General features: G+C 38.4%; 4 protein-coding genes across 4 annotated transcripts; all 4 read right to left on the bottom strand.

Moving 5' to 3' along the window:
- Nucleotides 1-69: 69 nt before the first annotated feature.
- Nucleotides 70-2,181, bottom strand: L201_001143 (uncharacterized protein; the record flags this gene model as incomplete). The annotated part of the gene is made up of 5 exons (XM_066216936.1): nt 70-179; nt 281-584; nt 731-1,553; nt 1,622-1,763; nt 1,860-2,181. 5 exons carry the CDS (start codon nt 2,179-2,181, stop codon nt 70-72), a joined length of 1,701 nt encoding a protein of 566 aa, XP_066073033.1.
- A 1,233-nt stretch (nt 2,182-3,414) lies between these two features.
- On the bottom strand, nt 3,415-8,704 carry L201_001142 (uncharacterized protein; the record flags this gene model as incomplete). The annotated part of the gene is made up of 13 exons (XM_066216935.1): nt 3,415-3,563; nt 3,636-3,810; nt 3,891-4,298; nt 4,356-4,415; nt 4,481-5,199; nt 5,251-5,660; nt 5,724-5,938; nt 6,006-6,467; nt 6,526-6,666; nt 6,737-6,886; nt 6,945-7,076; nt 7,146-7,361; nt 7,430-8,704. 13 exons carry the CDS (start codon nt 8,702-8,704, stop codon nt 3,415-3,417), a joined length of 4,512 nt encoding a protein of 1,503 aa, XP_066073032.1.
- Nucleotides 8,705-11,259: 2,555 nt separating this feature from the next.
- On the bottom strand, nt 11,260-13,791 carry L201_001141 (uncharacterized protein; the record flags this gene model as incomplete). Its single annotated transcript, XM_066216934.1, has 9 exons — nt 11,260-11,457; nt 11,530-11,656; nt 11,718-12,031; nt 12,093-12,170; nt 12,228-12,315; nt 12,384-12,566; nt 12,632-12,681; nt 12,788-13,610; nt 13,706-13,791. The coding sequence occupies 9 exons, from the start codon at nt 13,789-13,791 to the stop codon at nt 11,260-11,262; spliced, it is 1,947 nt and encodes a 648-aa protein (XP_066073031.1).
- Nucleotides 13,792-14,548: 757 nt separating this feature from the next.
- On the bottom strand, nt 14,549-17,084 carry L201_001140 (uncharacterized protein; the record flags this gene model as incomplete). The annotated part of the gene is made up of 3 exons (XM_066216933.1): nt 14,549-14,981; nt 15,061-16,646; nt 16,704-17,084. The coding sequence occupies 3 exons, from the start codon at nt 17,082-17,084 to the stop codon at nt 14,549-14,551; spliced, it is 2,400 nt and encodes a 799-aa protein (XP_066073030.1).
- Between the last annotated feature and the right edge of the window lie 1,506 nt (nt 17,085-18,590).

Below are 18,590 nucleotides of genomic sequence, written 5' to 3'. Positions count from 1 at the left end.
GTTTGTAAACTTTGGACTGTATGTTGTGATGGAGCAGGAAGCATGCGGTTTTAAATATGGTTTTCTTTTTTAATCGAGGTTTTCCAATTCTGTCAATTCACGTTGTATCTGTGATTGTGATTTTTCAGGCTTTTCAACTAATAATCTTTGAACAATCAAGTCTGCAACAGTTTTACCGTCTAGAAGTGTAATTAGAAAAAATATAATTCAGCCGGATGACTTTAACTACATCTCGATAGATGAATGTATGGAAATGTGAAAATAGAGAATAATCACTCACTTAGTGGAATTTCATTACCTTGAAAACCTTCTGGATAAGCTACTTGTGGTGTATCAGGAGCAGTAAAAGCTTGATCATCCCAAATACCATAATGTCTCATACCCAAAGCTCTACATGTAAATTCATAATCTTCTGCAAAACCACCTGGATAGAAGAACTCTATCACAGTTGATCTTGGATTTTGATTGTTCATCCATAATAAATGCGTTAATCCATTTCCATGAACACCCATCATGACTGTTGTTCTAGCTGATAATCGAATTTGTTCATCACGTGAAAGTTTATCCATTGATACGATGTTTACCTGTAAATTGATGAAATGCAGATGTCAGTCATGATATAAGTGGAGATACGAGGGGGTCGCATAAATACAGGACAGCATTTCGTTTTTATACGAAGAATCGTAGGTTAAGGGTTGATACGGATTTAACCAGATTAGCAATCACTCACCTCCCAATTATATTTTTTTTCCAGTTCTTTCAATTCCTTGACTAAACTTTCATGGCCTTCCTTTTTTAACATTCTTCTACCCCAATCTTGTCTACTAACATAAGTTATAACAGGTTTACCCATTTTAGCTTGTTTTTCATTTTTCAATTTCTTTAATAACTCTTCTTTCTCTTCGACTAAAGCTCCTTCTTCTTCTTCTAAAGCAATTAAGTCTACATCAGGTTCAGCGTCTAAACCAATACCTAAGCCTAAGTCTCCTGCTACTCCCGCTTCTAATTCTGCATGACCACCACCACCAACAAACTCAATCAGATTTTTTCTTATTGGGGACCACCAATATTTTGATGCAGGTAAAGTAACAGCTTCTGAAGCTGTTCTCCAAGTTTTTCCAAATTCTGGACCTCTAAATGCTGCTGCTCTATCAGCGAAAACAACTCTTTCAAATATGAATGATCTTGAAGTATCTGTTCTATCTAAAAAGTCATTCGAATATTCATATGACATTGAAGGGAAAATGGCTCTTGATAAGAAACTATTCATTTTCGCATAATCATTCCATTTTCCAGCTTGAACATGTGGCATAATCATTCTTGATGGACTAGGTAATTTCGTTATACCTTGTGCATTTATACTTAAATCTAATGATGAATACGTTCTCCATAATCCGACTAATAATTCTGCTGCAAAATGATAATAATGGTCTAAAAATTGTGGAGGATCATTAACTAAAAAAGTGGATCCTGAAACTAATGATGCTGAATTTCCCCATAACCTTTTGGCTTCAGATGGAAATATAATTCTCATATCTTTTTCAGTTGGTTCTCTGTTATTTTTAAACAGATCAGCTTTCAACGATACCCAAAAAGATCAAACAGAGATTATGCGACTCACCTTCCCTTTATCGATTCCTCGTCATTCCAAATCTCGTTACCAGTACTAACCATCAACCTTAGAAGCGGTACGGTTGATGGGTTATCCGTCACTATATACCAAGTACCGTTAAACAGATATATCTGGTCAAATATCGTCCACCCTATGAGGTCAAGTTCAAATCGAGTATTAGCGATGCCGATCACAGGGAGCAGGCCTTCTTGAGGTTTTCGATCAATACATCTGAGATCAGACTTACCTGGAGCATGACCTAAAACTTTTGTCATTGTACTACTACCTTCATCATCCCATTTTATCTTTGCTTCTGACATTCCGGCGATTCTTGATGTCTTAGCATGTGGATTTGATTCATCATCTTCATCGAAAGAATCACTCGATATTGGTTTCCTAAGATTACTATTACTATCCCAACCGTTATTCCCACTAAAACCAACTTTGAATCCTAATAAAGATGATTCTGATGGTTGTGTTTTTAGGTCAAACTGTACTAACAATAGCATCAATGTTGACAATATCGATACTAACACTATCTCCCTACGTGTCGGATGAAATGATGCCATTATGAAAGGACTCTATGAGATTCCGTGGAGGAGAGGATAATCTCGTGCTGGTTGAAAGATATTTATGTACTATGGTTGATGTATATTATATATTATATGTTGATGATTGAGGAGACTTGTGCAGTAAATTACGCGTAAGAAATCGTTGTCCAGGCGTGCTCTTTCTTTAAGATGGTCTATTATTCTTGCTGTCGGATTCGCGTCCTTGATCTTACACTTCTTACAAATAGCGGATTGTCAAATGGTATTATGCTATGGTATATGGAGTGGATGATTGTGAACAAAGATCTATAGATATGAGAAACACAAAGCGAAAAGAAAAGATTGTCGTGGTCAAAGCTCTATCTCTTTCATCCCACGAGATATAGTAGATAATTTCAAAGCACAACACCGCCTGGTCGTAACTAATTGTTAAAGGTTTCTCATTCAAAATATAAATTACTGAATTTTTAGGGTAAAAATAAAAACCATGCATGCATGCATAGCGTCACAACTCTTTAGCTTTTTGTTTAATTTCCCCATACCGCATATCAGGGTTATCGAAGTATTACAAGTATTTTATCAAGGAGCTAGAGCTAAGGTTAATTTATACTCACGTCTCATCACTCTCCCGCTAATCCGATTACAAGCAATTTGTAATCTCGATCCCGTACAGCTTGGAAGAATCGTAATACTCATTAAGACTCAAAGTGCAGTGCTGTGTCGGAGGATTGTTGTTTACTCTTTTTACATGTTTTATGTAATTTCATACACGTTTCAGGCGCTTTTTAGTCAGATTCTGAGACATCCTATCTCTCTAAACTTATTGTTTTGCTGTTTTGTATATCCTCCTAAATGGATAATGAAATGAACTAACTAGAATGATGTAATCTCATATAATATACATATGCACAATAACACTTCCTATGATTTGTGAGAGAGAGAAAAATTTTGATCAAGAAAGAGAGAAAAAGAAGAATACCCGATAATCTGAATAGCAAAAAATGAAAGAATAACCAATTTTGACCGAACCAATGACGAACGTATGTATGAATAAGCTACAAGGATGATACTGATACTATCGGTTTTTTTGTATGAATGTGTATATATATTCTAAAGTTTGATCTATGTAAGAAGTTTTATCGTGTTTCTATATTTCTTTTAAATCATACTTGTATAACTCTAATTTGGGGGTATATACGGGAGGGGAATGTAAGAAATGGGAAAAAAGCAACATTAAAGGTATAACCTAAACTATTTATATGTACCACTTGGTCCAGTTGCTAATCCAACATCATAAGTTTGATTTGATTCTTGTAAAGGTACACCACCTTGAGTTGACATTGGTGCAGGATTGGTTGTTAGAACCCTTGCTATAGCAGCTATCAAATCACCTCTTCGTACTATTTGAAGATATAACAGATGTCAATATCGTTCGTTACTATTATCACTATTGTGAAGGTTCACCAACTTACATGGTTTAGGCACATAATGATCCATTCCAGCTTCTAAACATCTTTCTTTATCACCAATCATTGCATGAGCTGTCAATGCTATAATAGGTGTTCTAGGTACACCTTCATTCGCTTCAAATTCTCTTATTAAACCTGTAGCTTCCATACCTCCCATAACAGGCATTGATACATCCATCTAACAAATCAAATTTATCAGTTCAACTTCCGGCAACGATCGATCATATCAAGAGATTCCGAAAACCAAGGTGGACTTACCAAAATAACATCGAAAGGAGTTCTAGCCAATTGTCTTCTTTTATATTTCTCTATAGCAATTTCACCATTATCTGCAACTTCCATTTTATGTCCAGCAACTTCTAACAATTTCACAGCTAATTTTTGATTGACTAAATTATCTTCAGCTAATAGAATACTTAATACAGTATCTTTGACTGAATCACCAGGTTGCATTTGATGTGATTCTAATGCAGGTACGATTGCATTTGATAGTTCTTGTAGATGTAATGGTGTTGTATAATATGTATTTATACCCATTTCTAAACAATCTTTAACTGGTATTGGTGATAACGATTGATCTCCTGCAGAAGGTAATGCTAATAATCTACGTCGAGGTTCAGGTAAATCTATGAATGATGGGTTTTCAGGTCCGGGTGGTCGATTGGACTAAATTAGACGTGATTAGCGGGAGTCGTTTTGACGACTTTTTTGGATCGGACTTACAGGAGCGAGGAGTACGATCGGAATGTACCTCAAGTATTCAATACCTCTCAATTCTCCAGCCTGTGAAATTTCTTCGTTAGCTGGAATTTCCAAAAATGTTGGGCAAAAATTAAACGGTTACTCACAGCTTTCAAAGAATCAACAATCATGGTATCGAACATAGTTAAACCTTGTTGAGGTAAGTTATAAACTTCCGATACAGCATGAATTACAATTGGTTTTAAACCTAATTCAGCCAACATAGTAGCTATACCAGTTTCGTCACCTAAAGTATCAATAAATAAGATATTTCTACCTGCCCAAGGACCTAATCTTTCAATAATTTGTTCTCTTGGTGTTGAAGTCATTTCAGCAACAGTTGTGAAATAAAATCTTGAACCCGCACCATATTCAGATTCAACCCATAAATCACCTGACATTAAATTAACTAATCTCTTCGATATTGTTAATCCTAATCCCGTACCACCATATTTTCTTGTTGTAGATCCATCAGCTTGGGCAAATGTATCGAAAATAACATCTAATTTATCTTGTTTAATTCCTATACCTGTATCAGCTACACAAAATTCTAACCCAACCGCATTATTTACATATCCCTTGACTCTACATGACAATGCCACTTGACCTTTTGTAGTAAATTTGACTGCATTACCAATCAAATTGGTTATGACCTGTCGAAGTCGGAGTGGATCACCAATGAGTTGATCAGGAATTGTTGGATCAATGTCGAAAATCAGATCGAGTTTATTTTGAGAAGCTTTGACACACAATGTCTTCAATACACTGAACACAGCAAGACGGAGTGAGAAAGGTATTTGTTCCATTGTCATTCGACCGGCCTCGACTGCAAAGGAACATCAGCTCAAATTCACACCAACTTGTTCTAGTGACTTACTCTTGGAGATATCCAAAATATCATCGATAATCGTCAACAGTGAACCAGCCAAACTCGAAACAATCATTAAATTTTCTCTTTGTTGTCTTGTTAATTCACTTTCTAATGTTAAAACAGTCATACCGATAATACCGTTCATTGGCGTTCTAATTTCGTGTGACATATTAGCTAAGAATTCAGATTTTGATCTATTCGCCATTTCAGCTTCTTGTCTAGCTTTTGTATTCTTCTCAATAGATTCTCTTAAATTATATACCATTTGATTGATTTTAGTTTTTAAACTATCCATTTCACCTGAAGCTTCAACTGTAATGAATCTTGTGAAATCCCCATCTGTAGCAGCTGCTGAAATTTGTGCAAAAGCTCGTACTTGTGAAGTCAAATTGGAAGCCATAGTATTTACATTAGATCTATTCAATTAATATTCGTCAGCTTCGCATGATTTTTGATGAAAACACAACGATATAGCTCACGTAATTTCTTGCCATGTTCCTTCTATATTCTCGACTTCAGCTTGTACACCTAATTTACCTTCTGTTCCTACTTCTCTAGCTACTCTTGTGACTTCAGCAGCGAAAATAGCAAGTTGGTCAATCATATTGTTGATAGTATTGACTAAGTCCAAGATTTCTCCTGATACCTTGACACCGACTACTTTTTGTGTAAGATCACCTCTTGCTACTGCGGTCTATCATACAATCGATTACTAATTAGCATTTGACTGTTTGTGATCAAGCGCAGATGAAAGAACTTACAGTAGCATGAGCAATAGTTCGTACTTGTTCGGTTAAGTTTGCAGCCATAATATTTACACAATCTGTTAGATCTTTCCATGTACCAGCTACACCAGGTACTCTAGCTTGACCACCTAATCTACCATCGGTACCTACTTCTCTAGCTACACGCGTTACTTCAGATGAGAAACTTCTCAATGATTCAACCATATTATTTACAGTATTTTTCAGTTCTAAAATTTCTCCAAATGCATCTACAGCAATTTTTTTACTTAAATCACCTGCAGCTACAGCTGTCGTAACTTCTGCTACTGATCGCACTTGCGTTGTAAGGTTCAAAGCCATCAGATTGACATTGTCCGTTAAGACCTTCCAGGTTCCTTCTACATTGGGAACATCAGCTTGTCCACCAAGTTTTCCTTCAGTTCCGACTTCAAGAGATACACGAGTTACTTCAGCAGCGAATACAGTAAGTTGGGCAACCTAGACAAATCAGCAGAATTAGTTTGGCATACCCACAGTACAGTTAAATGCGACTTACCATATCGTTTACAGTGATCTTAAGCTCTAAGATCTCTCCCTGCACATCTGCGTTAACGGTCTTGGTAAGATCACCACGAGCGACCGATTTAGTGACTTCTGCGATTTCTCGCACTTGGTCCGTCAAGTTTCTGGCCATTTTCTATACGAAGTCCGGCATGTCAGCTTAGTTTACGTTTTGCGTTCTTCGTAATGAATAAGCTGAGACTTACGTTTACATTGGTTGTCAAATCATCCCATACACCTTCTACACCGGGTACAACAGCTTGTCCACCTAGAGTACCATGAGTTCCTACTTCTAAAGCCACTCGGGTCACTTCGTTGGCGAATATGGTCAGTTGCATTATCATCGAATTGACGGTCTAAGTATAACAAATTAGCTAACATTACTTTGCCTGCAGGGTACCTGTGCAAGCTTACATTCTTCAGTACAGCCATTTCACCTTCAGCTTCTATCTCAATCATTTTACTAAGATCACCCTTTGCTACAGCAGTAGTGACACTACCAATAGATCGCACTTGAGTTGTTAAACTTTCACACATTCGATTCACCTGTTTTTAAACGTTAGAAACGTTAGTTCACGTAGACCCAAAGAAGTATCTAAGTTTTTGACAACTCACATTAACCGTAAGATCTTTCCAAACACCTTCAACATCAGGAACATATGCTTGACCACCTAATTTACCTTGAGAACCTACTTCCAGAGATACTCTAGAAACTTCATCTGCCAGTGTACGAAGAGACATAACCATACCATTAACCGTTGTTTTCAATTCTGCAATTTCACCTGAAGCTTCAACATCGATAGTTTCACTCAAATCACCTTTAGCGACAGCCTAAAGAAGGCGTACATCATGTCAGTTTTCCAAATTCATTCCAGCTGAAGAGAATTTTTCCGACTCACTTTAGTTACTTTTGCAATACTTCTTACTTGATTAGTTAAATTGGCAGCAAGTTTATTTACGACAGCAGTTAATTCTCTCCATGTACCTTCAACACCTTCTACAACAGCTTGACCACCTAATTTACCTTGAGTACCGACTTCCAAAGAAACTCTTTCAACTTCTACAGCAAAAGTTTGTAATCTATCTACCATCGCATTTATGATATTTTTCAACTCAGTCATAGCTTGACCTTCAACAGGAACAATAATTTTTTGAGTTAAATCACCAGTTGCAACAGCTTTACAAACTCTTGCAATATCTTGAACTTGAGCTTTTAATAATTCTAATTCTTTTTCAGCTGACATACCAGAATCACCAACTGACCATGAAGCAGAACCAGGTCCACCAGTTAAAACAGATTGTCCAGAAGGTGTCGTCAAGATTGAATGTGGGTTATAACCAAATTGTTGTGCAGAAGGTAATTGTCTCATTTGAGCATCAGGTGTAGATAAAGAAACAGATAATGGATGTGAAGCATAAACCGATTGTGATTGTTGAGGCAAAGTAGAGTTTTCAGATACCGATGTTAAACCAAAAGGTCTTGTACAAGTTGGACAAACTGGTGTGTGTGTTTGAGGTGGTGGTGGTTGGGGTGGTTGATGTTGTTGAGTAGATTGACCGAAAGGAGGAATGACATTAGAAGCGATAGGTGGAGTCCATTCTGGAGTTAACAATTCGGAAGCTTGATGTTGACCAGGAGGTAATTTAACAGTTTGATGAACTACACCTTGATTTCTTTCTGTTGCCCAAACTCTTTCACCTAAGGCTATAATAGCTCTCTCAATAGATTCTTCTGCTGGAGTTTTCTTTCCAGGAAAAGTTGACAAAGTTAAATGACCTTTTGAAGAGTCTTGAGATTGACCATTTGTTGGAAATGGAAATGCTGGTGAAGGATGTTGTGAAATTAATGATAATAATGCTAATGTATGTGCTTGAAATGAAGTACTACCTTCAGTCGCCAATATTGGCGAATGTGCATTCGCACGTGACTGTGACAATTCCATTTCGTCGTATGGACGTTTATGACCACTTATTTGTGGTGTTGGTTGTAAGAATTGAGATGGAATGACGGGAGATGATAATAAGTGTACAGTTGATGGTGAAGAGTTTATATCTTGAAAGGAATTATTATCACGATGACGAATGAATTCCTGTTCAGTGTCCGAATCGTCAAATGGACACAATGATGGAGACGCTGTTAAGACATGATTGATGTCAGCTAAATCTATCGGCATATTGGTTGATTCCAGTCAAACAATCAACAAGCAGCTATCACGGCGCATAGGATTTGGCGACGAGCACAACAATGATAGCGAAGACAGGATAAATGGGACGTAGGATGTGCAGCCTGAGGATACCAATTCACGCAGCACGTAGACGCGATAACGATATGAATATCCATTGAATTGAAAATTTAGGTTGTAATTGAATGAAACAGATGATGCTTTACCAGTTGTTACCAATTTTCCAAACTAGTCAAAGTGATAAATTAAAGTTGTTCCGTTCCTTCTCTTAATCCGGTTCTTATCTAAATCGACACCATATGATTCGGGTTTTCTCGTATACACACATATATATAAAACTGATGACGAAGATTTGCTATATAGCTTTTTGGATACTCACTTTGATTAACGATAATTCCTTTTCTTTCCCTTTTCCCACCTTACAACTGAAAATACCGTACTTGATATTTTTTAATACTAAATTTAATAGATATCAAAAATGACAACACGTCGAGATCTATCAAAAAGCCGTGTATATTTCGATTATTGGTTTCAACGATAGAATTATTTGGCACTAGGTACTATTATTGAAGATTTGATGCAGGATGACGTTAAGTGCAAGGTATGTTGAAACGTATAAGAAGCCAATAGTGTCTGAGATAAGGGAGAGCTGACTTCAATATTTGGTGAAAGGAGGGGGAGAGGAGCTGATTTAGCTGAAAATTGGTATAATGGAAGGACCGTGCGGATTGCTTGAATGCGGATTTTTTTAGCTATGTTGAGAATACAAAGCAATTGTGTTTGTTGTGTGAGGCCGGAAGCCGAAAGACAGATGTATCCCAACTGAAAGCTTACTTCGTGATGGGAGAGATGGTGGTCCGTAAAAGTCCGAGAAGGTGGATCCTTCCTACTGCTTCACCTTGCAACACCGTCAACGAGAGGTTTAATGATGACTTGGAGAAAGAAGAGGATGATGTCGAGTTCGTGTATGTCGACTAGAACGGATAGATAGCTAAAAAGCAAGTATTGAAGGTGTATTTGTGAAAATGGGTATTTCGGGTGTGTTGGTCAACGAGCGGGCCGTTACAGCAAATAAGATATATGGGACAAGGTAAAGCACCTGAGTAAAATGTCAAGTACAGTACTTTGAGTAAGTATCGGATTGATTGGTATGTTTCAGATAAAGTGCTTTTGTTCTACTAAATACTTGATTAGCATACAGTACGAGTAGCTTGTATGCACCTTTTTAAGGTAGAAGCACCACAACCACCGATGCTCCTGCGTTCCACTACAACGACCGAACCCGTGTTATCATCGTATTGTTAGCGTTATAGCGTAAAAAAAGGTAAACAGGGCAATCTTTTATTATCCGGTTCTTGCCCTTAATCTATCTCTCTCTTAGTCTAAAGCTTAACACCTTTTCCCATATGATATCTTACCTTAACAGAAGAGCAGTACGAGTACAGGTCAATGCTTAGATGCTTGATTTCTACTGCTAAAAAAGTTAATCCCTGATATGATTATCTATTTTCTCCCCTTTTTTCTCTCGTTTCTCTTTGCCCTTACAACTGTTCCAAGCGACAAAAGAAAAAACGCCTACAAACAGCTTTGTCCGCGAGTTCCTTAATTTTGATGACATGACGCTGGTGGGAATCATTTGCGTCCGAACTTCATTCAAGTCAATGCGCACACATGCTGCATCCATCACCTTGAAGAGCTAAATTTCTGTATATGCATGTCCTCAACTCTCTGATAGCTTTTGATCATGGATCAGAAGGTCTCATGTCTCTCATCTGTAGATCGGTATAACCACTTACGAGAGTGTTTTATCTAGACCATCAAATTGAACAGATCTTAACCAAGATGTCTCTTCCTTGTCAGATAAACAAAATTAGGTAATTTCGTCAATTTTAGCACGTTTCTATCTTTACGCCATAGACGGAGTTTTACATAAAAGGGTTGATTGTATACAGTAAAAGGTGCGCTTTTCATTTATCTTTGCATAGCCCTTTATATGACAAGATCCTGATAAGGTAAAGACTCGTGAGAAAAACTAAAACGTCCTGGATCCCTTCATATTGCCGAAACTGCGATATTATCATGCATCAGAGATGACCATTCAGAAGTGAGGTCGCTTATGTAGCGAGCTTGGCTTGCTATGACATCTAATCAAACAGATCGTTCAAGCGGAACGCGTTATGCTCGGCTTGGGAACCCTATCCCTACAAGCTCTACAACCCAAATGTACGGTTCGTCCGAGAGGAACGTTTTGATTCAGCATGACGAAAATCTTTTCACGTGTTGATCATCGTAACTTGTAACTGGGTAACTATAACCGTAACTGAGCTGAATACATCGAAAGGTTTTTGCTTGCTCGACAACTTGTACTAGCGAAACGTAGACGGTTGATAGTACGAGCAAACATCATATTAAGTCTTCGCACCAGCTACCTAGCTTAAAGAACGGTTATTTTGCTACCCTCCAACGCTAAATGATCTTCTTGTTACATGCACCCATACTTAGTATATATAACAGCTTAGATATATTACAGTGTTCTTACATTTATTTCATATCAATTTCTCTTTCCCTTCTTTACCATCCTTCCTGCCATTCCGCTTGCTGCTCCCACTAAGCCCTCCTATAGCCCAAGCACTTTCAATCAATTTCTTCATTCCCCAAAACCATGCAGCAGCAAAGATACATTTGACAACTATGGTTTCTGTCGGTATTATATAGTTGAACATCATACCGTTAGGTATCGCCATCTGAAAAGCAAGAAATCATGGCGCATTGAGCAAGTCCTCTGGGAGAAACGTCGCAGAAGAGGGATAACTCACGATACATGTTTGTCGAATCACAACTAATAATGTTATGAATGGAGAAGCTCCAATAGCGGTGATCCATAGGGCGGTCATCAATACGAAAAGAGCGATTTCCTTGGCATTGGCTTCATCATGCATCAAGCTAAAAAAATATGCTGTTCAGTTACCCACATCTGTCTCAAATGCAGCGAATAATGATTCACCTGATTAAGGAAAGAGCATTCAAACCAACACCAAGTCTCCAAGTCTCATCTTCTACACCACCTCCCAAGTCGCCACCTTTCGATGCACTTCCTCGAAGTGACATAAGCAGTGTGATTGGCATGAGCGGTAATATAACGTTATGACCATCTGCAGTAAAGAGATAAACCGGTATCGATATGATGAATAGCATCAATGTGAGTAGCGACAACGTTGGCGAAGGTCGGTCAACGTTACCAGGACGTAAGGATATATTCGAGTATAGTAAGATTGAAATTGGTGGAATCATGGACAATGATGCTATAGCGACCCGTATCTGTCAGGGGTAAAAATATTCATCATACTGTGCGGTGAGACTGACAAATACGTATACTCACCTTGCTTGACTTGAGACTGTTAAACAAGCTTAACATGGAGGGTAGTGAAAAGGTTGCTTGACAATAAGCGTTCATTTGCTGCCAAAATAGTGAGGCATAAAGCTGCAAGAAGGGGAGATGCTGAATACCCCTCACAACGGAATCTACTTTACTGTAGCACATAACTTCTCTGCTGGTCAATGCAGCTACCCCCACAAGACTGGACAAGACAAGATATGTCGAGCTTTCGGAGTCAAATTGAGGGTGAATGTTAGCTGTACCTTTGACCGTTTAGTCAAATATCGAGCTTACCCCTTTGAGCCGCCAATCCATAAACCTCTACCTAGGACGTATAACCCAATACTTACAGCCCATATCCAGTGACTATGGCTGATAGTGAGACTGAGAGCTAGGTAGAATACTGAGGTCATATTTTGATTTGATGATAGAAGAGCAATTGGTCGGAGTGTCATGGACATAGGTAGGACAAATCGTCTAAAGGAAATGTGATGTTGGTTATAACGGATCTCTGATGGCATGAGATACGATTTTGAGCTTACTTGGAAAACAAAGATATAGGAGATAACAAGATGGTAAGGATGGCAATAACCTATTTTAAAATAATGATATTGAGCTCCTTACTATGCCGCTACTTATAAAAGCTAAAAGAGGGTAGGAAACAAGTACAAATTTCGTAAATGTGATCTGGGACTTACATGTGACCTAGTACTTCTTCCACCTTTCTCACATTCTTTCTGTGTCCAGTCGCGAACTACAGTGATCCACATTATTTCTTCCACAATTCTCCGCCAGCCGATACGTCTAATATCATATCTAGCTTTATAGGTATCTTGGGACGGATTGGGTTCCAGAAGAAGAAGTAATGAGACTTTTATCAAAAAAGCAAAAACCAAACTAATAGGTAAAAGGTAATCATGTAGACCAATTTTGTTTAGATACCTAATTACCTTTCTTAATGGTGAATCGAATGAATTTGAATAAAGTGTAGATTTGTGCTGTTTTTTAGCTTCACGTTTCTCTCTCCTGAGGATTCGTTCATATGATTCTTTATCTGTTTTCCTCCTTGTTTTAGTTGGATTTGTTGGAACGGTTAATTGAGATCGCTTTTTATTAAATGGACGTGCTGTATCTTGATCGTATTTATGTCTGTTTGTAGACTGGTTGTCTGAATTGAAATCAGAGTGTACATCTTGTTCGGGGGGGAGAGAGCTAAAAGTAGGTTCCTCAGTTGCATTCACACCCTGATATCGATTTTTTGAAGAACGTGAAGGTGAGATTGATCGATCTCTATTTTTCACATTGAAACTTCGATTAAATGAATTGGAATTTGATAATGATGACGAAGTATATGAAGTTGAAGAGATTGTTCTTCTTGTTGTTGGATATGAATGATGTTGATGATGAAATGATGAATTGGAATTATCAGGTGATAGAGATAAATAAGGTGAAGAAGATGAATTTTGCGATTGCGATTGATACGTTGTTGAAGAGAATAATGATTCTGCGTCGGTTTCACTCCTTTAAGCATATGGATGGCATAGATTTGTCAGCTGTTTATCATCATTACGGTTATACAGAAAAGAAAGAAAGAAAGGTAAATTAGTAAAACTCACTCAACTAAACTTCCATTTCGTCTATGTAATAAATCTTTAACAGCTGCTTTTTCAGCCAAATGCTGATTATATGATTTCCTAGGCATATCTTTATTCTCTAGTATAAGAGGTCACTATCACTTATAAATGTTAATACAATCATAGTAAGAATAGTTTATGTGAAAAGGATCCAATGGTTTTTTTTAGATATCTTGATCCTTGAAGTGAATCCAATCTAAGCTGAACTATTAAGATTGAAACCACATCTCATCTTTCAGATTTATACCGATAAAGCACTCATATGAATTCTTCCAGCCGATTCCAAGCAAACGAATCCGTAGTCTGCGATAAAGTGTACTACGAATGAAACAGACAAAATGTAAAATACAACGCAAACACAACGTTTTTTGAACTTTTTTATGTGGTGAGGAGTGGAGTGTTATTGATTTTGATCCGGTTATCTACTTTGTTTATCTAAACCGGATATTTCGAAAACATACCGTTATGTTTTTGACAAAATCAAACGTTCATATGTTCATGTGCAAACAAATTCATCAAAGTATAAAAATTGCATAGCGAAAATTTCATGTATATTCATACCGTCCATGGGTGTGTTCATAAGGAATTAAAAATGAGCTTGGTAAACTATCAAAGAGTTGAACTATCGTAAAAGAATGTGATTGTAAATGTATATGGAGATTTGGTATTCAAGGGGAAGCATCAGAACGGAAAGGAGTGAAAATCTCTGTGGTTGTTCATATCAACAAGATTTGTTTCGTACATATAATAATCATAATCGTTCAAGTATCCATTACTTTAAGCTATTTTTGAATGTGATTTTCTTTTTGTCGTGAGTTCCTCTTCCTAATTATGACTTGTTAAACTCCAACTATCAAGAGCGACATTTGGTACGGTACTGAGTGCACTGAATCCATTACCCCATTGTGGTGTGAATAAAACTTGTAAACTGAATGAACCACCATCTGTTACATCAACAGTTAAAACAGTTACACCGTCATTTGATTGATCAGCATCTTCAGCACCAGTTGGTAATGCTGGATCCGAAGATAATCTAGTTGGTGAAGCTGTAGAGAATGATGCACCTGATGGACCTTGTACGATTGAAGCTACTAAAGTTTCACCACCTAATTTCAATGTTGCAGTAGCTTGATTGGTTTCAACAGTTGCGTTGGTGTGCATTCTCCATTGGAGCGATGGTGAAGTTGTAACATCGTCTTGTAATAAGATTTGTTTTCTACCGTTAAGGAATCGAATACCTCGTTTGACACCGCCAGTTCTGCATTGAATGTAAAATATCAGTATATATCTCGCTAAGTGGTCGTATATTTCACCCGTTGTAGGCAGATGAAACTCACCCGTTGTAGGCAGATGTCATATCAGTCCAGAAGAATGCAGTGTCATCAGTAGTTACGTTAAGAGATGGAGCAGCACCTTGAGCTGTACCAGATGAACCAAAGTTTCCTGTTGGTGCAGTACCGACATTTTGATTTTCGTTGTTGATCAATAAGGTGTTTTGGCCTTCAGTTCTCTTTCTGTAGTATAACCATCTTTGTGAATCTTGAGCTTCACTGGAGAAATAACCATCAGATAAGTATTGCCCTGAACCTAATTCACCAGCCCATCTTTGACCCATAGCATCTAAAACGAAATCTCCAACATCTAAATCACCGTGGGTTTGATGTCCAGTAGCTTTAGCAGCTCTCATTGCCCAGTATGTACCATCGTTGTCAGACCATGATGATCGCCCAGTAGCCCATTGGTTTTCTTGTACATCGAAGTGTTTATCAAGTGCTAATCCGTCCCACCATGTACCGGTTGTAGCGGGATCGTACCAGAACATTGACCAAGGTTCGGAAGCATCATAGTGATCTCGTTGGTAAAGAGCGTATCGAGGTTGATCAAACACATTGGCCCAAAGGAGGAGTGAATTGGCAGTAGCCGAATATTTGTTGGGTCCGTGATCTCCGTAGTTGAATAAACTGGTCATACCTTGAACGTACATATGGTAAACTGAAGTAAGATTGAAACCAGGGTTGGATTCGGCGAGACCTCTGTCATCACCGTAGGCGGAAATCAAGGCGTTGACCATTTCTGCGGCTCCGGTAGTACCGAAATACCAATAATTGGCGGTTTCAGCCCAGGTACCATCAGCATCAGGACCTTGGAAACAATTGTTGTAGGCATCAGGAACGGTAAGAGCGAGGGTTTGTGCTGCAAGTTGGGTAGGATCTCTATCCATTATGGCGATAGCGGCTTGAGTAAGACCACCGTTGATGACACAGTTCCAGTTACCGTTGACTTGGGAATTGCCCGTAGCACTGCCTGCCCACCAATTGTAGCCAGAGGCAGATGAAGCACCTGAAAGAGCGTCATGACCAAGTCTGAGACCTAAGTTAAGGATAGACCACATGATAGCATCCTTTTGTTCGTCGGTCCAGAAATCGTAAAGCCAATCGTATCCAATAGCGAAAGCGGCGCAGAATTCCCCAACATCCAAGAAATGAGCTGGGTTCCATCTTGTTCCGTCGTCAGCTCCGAATTTGACATCGGTATTATTACCGGCAGCGGTTCTAAGTTCAAGCCATACTCGATCGGCGTATTTGGTATCGTTGGTAACTTTGTAAGCGTAAGCCCAATTCTTGACCTTGAGTTTTATTTCACGAGCGACATCGAGTACACCTGAACCAGTAAGACCACCATCTTCGGTGTAAGGAGTTGGGTCGTCATTGAGGGTCGAACTAGCATTTCCAACGATAGTAGCATTCCATTGTTTGAAGTATAAGTTGTTGGCAATGAGACCACCGGATGTCAGAGCTTCCCACTTGTAAGCAGGAGCGAGACGAGGATTAGGTCGGATAGAATCGTTGGAGGGTTTGACAGGATCAGTTGGCCAGGCGCCTTTAGAGTCAACAGTAGGAGCCGCGTAACCAGCAGTAGCAGTCTAGGAAAAAATATCAGCTTAAATCTGGACATGATTTATCAATCTAGTACCACTTACACCGGTAGCGTAAACGGGAAGCATATAACCGTCGGTGGCAATAGCGAGATATCTTTCACCATTAGCACCAGTGGCTGTAGCAGCAGCGCTATTGACACTGGTGACACCGGATGGAACACCAGTGTTGGCGTTTGTACCACTCTGGCCCTTGTTTGATGAAGAAGATGAAGACGAATTATCATTGCTCTTTCGAGAACCCAAGACACCACCGAGAACAGCGGCAAGGATGATGACTATTAAAGCGACTGGAATACCGATCCAAAGCCACTTGTTCCTCTTCTTCTTGGTTGCGTATCCTGCACCACCATCACTACTGTATGCTGCATTGGGATTTCCGGATGACATTGGGTAGGCTTCAGGATATAATTTCGATTGAGACATTGAACGAATTAAGGAGGATATATGTACAGGTGTTTTGGTTTATAAGTGAAGCCATGTTGCCAGTAGGGACATGTAGATATAGGTGAAATTATAAACCAAAGGAAAATGGATGTAAACAAAGGAAGTTTCACAGAACAATTGTGATGTTTTTTGCAGTCGAGATCGTGATTTTTAGGGTAAGATGATGTAGAAAGGAATGAATATGCCAAAATTTTGCCAATTTATCGAAGACGGGAAAGAGCATCAAGTTGAAACGGAAGAAATCAGCACTGCCCTTCGCCAAGAATAATAAAGGCGAAACTCTTTAGCACTCACAGTTTCCACCACCATAATTACCACCTTGAGGTTCATCGCTGTATCCGCCACCGTAATTGTTTCCATAAGAGTTACCATATCCTCCTCCATTATTATCGGAATAATTCGCTTGCTGATATTGATGAGACATTGCGTTGGAATGTCCTAGATTGGGTTGAATACTGAAAGAAAGGTTGTACTGTTTTTATATGATAGAAAAGAATGTGTAGAATTATGTCGTATAACTGAATAAGAGAAGGTTTGCTGAAATGTATTATTAATTTCGCGTTGACTTCGTTAGATTGTAGATTGAGTCTGTGAGAAAACGAAAGAGTAAGAGGCAATTGATGTAAGATAAAGATCGTATTGATGAGTCAACTCTTGATGAGGACTATATAGAGCGCTCAAGGCGAAAAAAAAAGAAAAGAGGCGATGTCAAAGTAAGGTAAGAGATAAAGATGAAATGAAAAAACTAGCAAAAGAACTTATTGCTGGAATAACAAAATAATCTTACCACTCGGTCTTTGAAAGTTGTAATGGAGAAATGAATAGTTAGATGACTTTTAAAATAGAAATGAAGATGAGGTGTTCCCCCACTACTAATAACTGCGCTTTTAGGGTGAATAAGGAGGATTTCGAAAGATTCAGAAGACGAAAGGACACGAAAGCAAGCAAGCGGATGAAGCCAAAAAGAAAGCACGGGATATTTTTGGTAAACAAATCACGAATCAAATGAAAAAAAAAATAAGCATCTAGGGTCATAAATTCAGACCCTCAACAAACTATATGTAATGAGGTATCAGTTCACCAGATGAAACGGCAACACTAGTACTATAAAAGCTAAACACTCACTGACCTAACGTTAAACGCGTCAACAAGACAAAAGCCTTATTTTCTCATGTCACCTCAGGTAAAATCCAAATTCTTCCATTTTTTTAATTCCAATATTCCATTTTCTTCAGTTGCACCGCCACTTCGTCACACCAAGATCATCCAAAATAAATACCTCGGTGATGTACACGTGTTGATAATACTGCAGATAGGTAAGCGTAAACTTTGATGAAAAATTGTACTCGAGTATCGCATGCCTGTTAGAATCAGGATATTGCGTAACACGTGGATGGCAATGGATAAGTTCTATCTAATCAGGAAATCTCGCTTATTGCATCATGTGCATGTTCTCGGGTCAACTGAAATATTTCAGACATCATT

The sequence above is a fragment of the Kwoniella dendrophila genome, chromosome 1, assembly GCF_036810415.1.
Source record: "Kwoniella dendrophila CBS 6074 chromosome 1, complete sequence".
Lineage (NCBI taxonomy): Eukaryota > Fungi > Basidiomycota > Tremellomycetes > Tremellales > Cryptococcaceae > Kwoniella > Kwoniella dendrophila.
This window is presented reverse-complemented; position numbering and strand designations above follow the sequence as displayed.